Genomic DNA, 1,642 nt, shown 5'->3' with positions numbered 1-1,642 from the left:
TTGAGGAAAGGAGAATTATTTATTCCCAAAAGCAAAGAGGGGCAGCTTGCCTTGGGGGCAGCTACAGAGAAAATGGGGTACAGAGACACTGTTTTATAGGGGAGCTTGTCCTGATTGTGGAAATGTACACGTGCTGATTCTAGGCCGCAGGGGTAGGCAACCTCGGCTCTTTTATGACTCGTGGACTTCAACTCCCAGAATTCCTGAGCCAGCCATGCTGAGGGGAAAGGGGGAGGTTTCCAAGCTGAGCCATGCTGGCTCAGGAATTCTGGGAGTTGAAGTCCACGAGTCATAAAAGAGCCGAGGTTGCCTACCTCTAGAGTAATATTTGAGGGGCATGGGTGTGTGTAGGTACATGTCATCCATGATACTTATTATCTTGTGAACAAGCAGCTCTGTTTAATTAACTCTATTTCTGTTTACAGACCTTCTCCTTTGATATGTGGATTAAATCTGGGTAACTTATTTGGAGGCTTAAGGAAGTTTAAGCAAAAGATTTCTCACATTGGCTCTTTTTAACTTGATTAACTTAGTTTCAGCTCGGTTGTCAATTATCTAGCAAAGATGCTCATTCTCAGTCTCTGGTGGATTCTGTTCACGTTGAAGGGGAGGTGGAGAGAACATAAAGAATAAACTATATTTTGATACAAAGCTTCCCACAGCTGAACCCCAGCTCCTGTCCATGAAAGGTATGGAGCTTCTGCTTTGTCCTAGCAAGACCCTTTCTCAAGTCTTCTTCCATCTTGTTTTCAGGTTCCTTCTTCCCTTCCCTGAAGCCCTCGGGAATGGCCTTCAAGATTATCTTCTGGCTGGGCTACTTCAACAGCTGCGTGAACCCCATCATCTACCCCTGCTCCAGCAAAGAGTTCAAAAGAGCGTTCATCCGCCTGCTGAAGTGCCAGTGTCGTCGGAGGAGGCCCATCTGGAGGGTTTATGACAACCCTTGGCGAGGGGCCTCCGTCAACGGCTCTAGCCGAGACTCGGAGAGGGAGCCCCGTTCCAAGATCTCCACCCTCAACGGCTCCTTCATATTGAACTCCCACAGCTTGGAACGACCGAGCAGGAGGAAGGCTCTGAACTTGAAGCGGTGGAGGATATTCTCTCCGTTCCGCAGGCCCACCGTCCAGCTGAAAGAGAAAATGAACAGCCTCTCCCACAAAATGCGCGGCAGCTCCCTCAGAGGCGGCATGGCGGCCTCCTTCAAAACGGAGGTGGAGTCGGTGTCCATCGGCATCCCCAATGAGTTCTTGGAATGCATCGACTACCACCTGTACGACGACCTGACCGACTCGGAGTCTTGTGGGCTCAAAGAGACGGATATTTGACGCTAAGGGGGACCGCTCGGGTTTTTTTCTGGATTCAGTTTGGTTGGTCTCCATCTTCTAAGTGGTTGGTTGACAAAGGTGGATGCACTCCATGAGTGAGACAGGTAGACTAACCAAGGTAGTCGTACCCCCCATTGGTAGAATCTACGCTTTGCATTCAGAAGACACCGCATAACTTTTTTGGGAGCTTGTTGCTCTCTGAGCTGGGTGGTTTTCTTGCAGACGTTTCATGACCCAACTAGGTAACATCATCAGTGCTAGAAGGGTGTGGGGTTTGGGGGAGAGGAGGAGGAGGAGGATGACGACGACGACGACGA

The 1,642-nt window shown here is 49.7% G+C and overlaps 1 protein-coding gene across 1 annotated transcript; it reads left to right on the top strand.

Annotated features, from left to right (window-relative positions):
- Positions 1-753: 753 nt before the first annotated feature.
- LOC107298235 (alpha-1D adrenergic receptor) lies at positions 754-1,325 on the top strand (the record flags this gene model as incomplete). Its single annotated transcript, XM_015827612.1, has 1 exon — positions 754-1,325. A coding segment is annotated over one exon (572 nt), but the record flags the coding sequence as incomplete, so codon positions are not given.
- Positions 1,326-1,642: the final 317 nt, after the last annotated feature.

This window comes from Protobothrops mucrosquamatus, unplaced genomic scaffold, assembly GCF_001527695.2.
Source record: "Protobothrops mucrosquamatus isolate PMUCROS unplaced genomic scaffold, P.Mucros_1.0 scaffold3813, whole genome shotgun sequence".
NCBI classification, from domain to species: domain Eukaryota; kingdom Metazoa; phylum Chordata; class Lepidosauria; order Squamata; family Viperidae; genus Protobothrops; species Protobothrops mucrosquamatus.
This window is presented reverse-complemented; position numbering and strand designations above follow the sequence as displayed.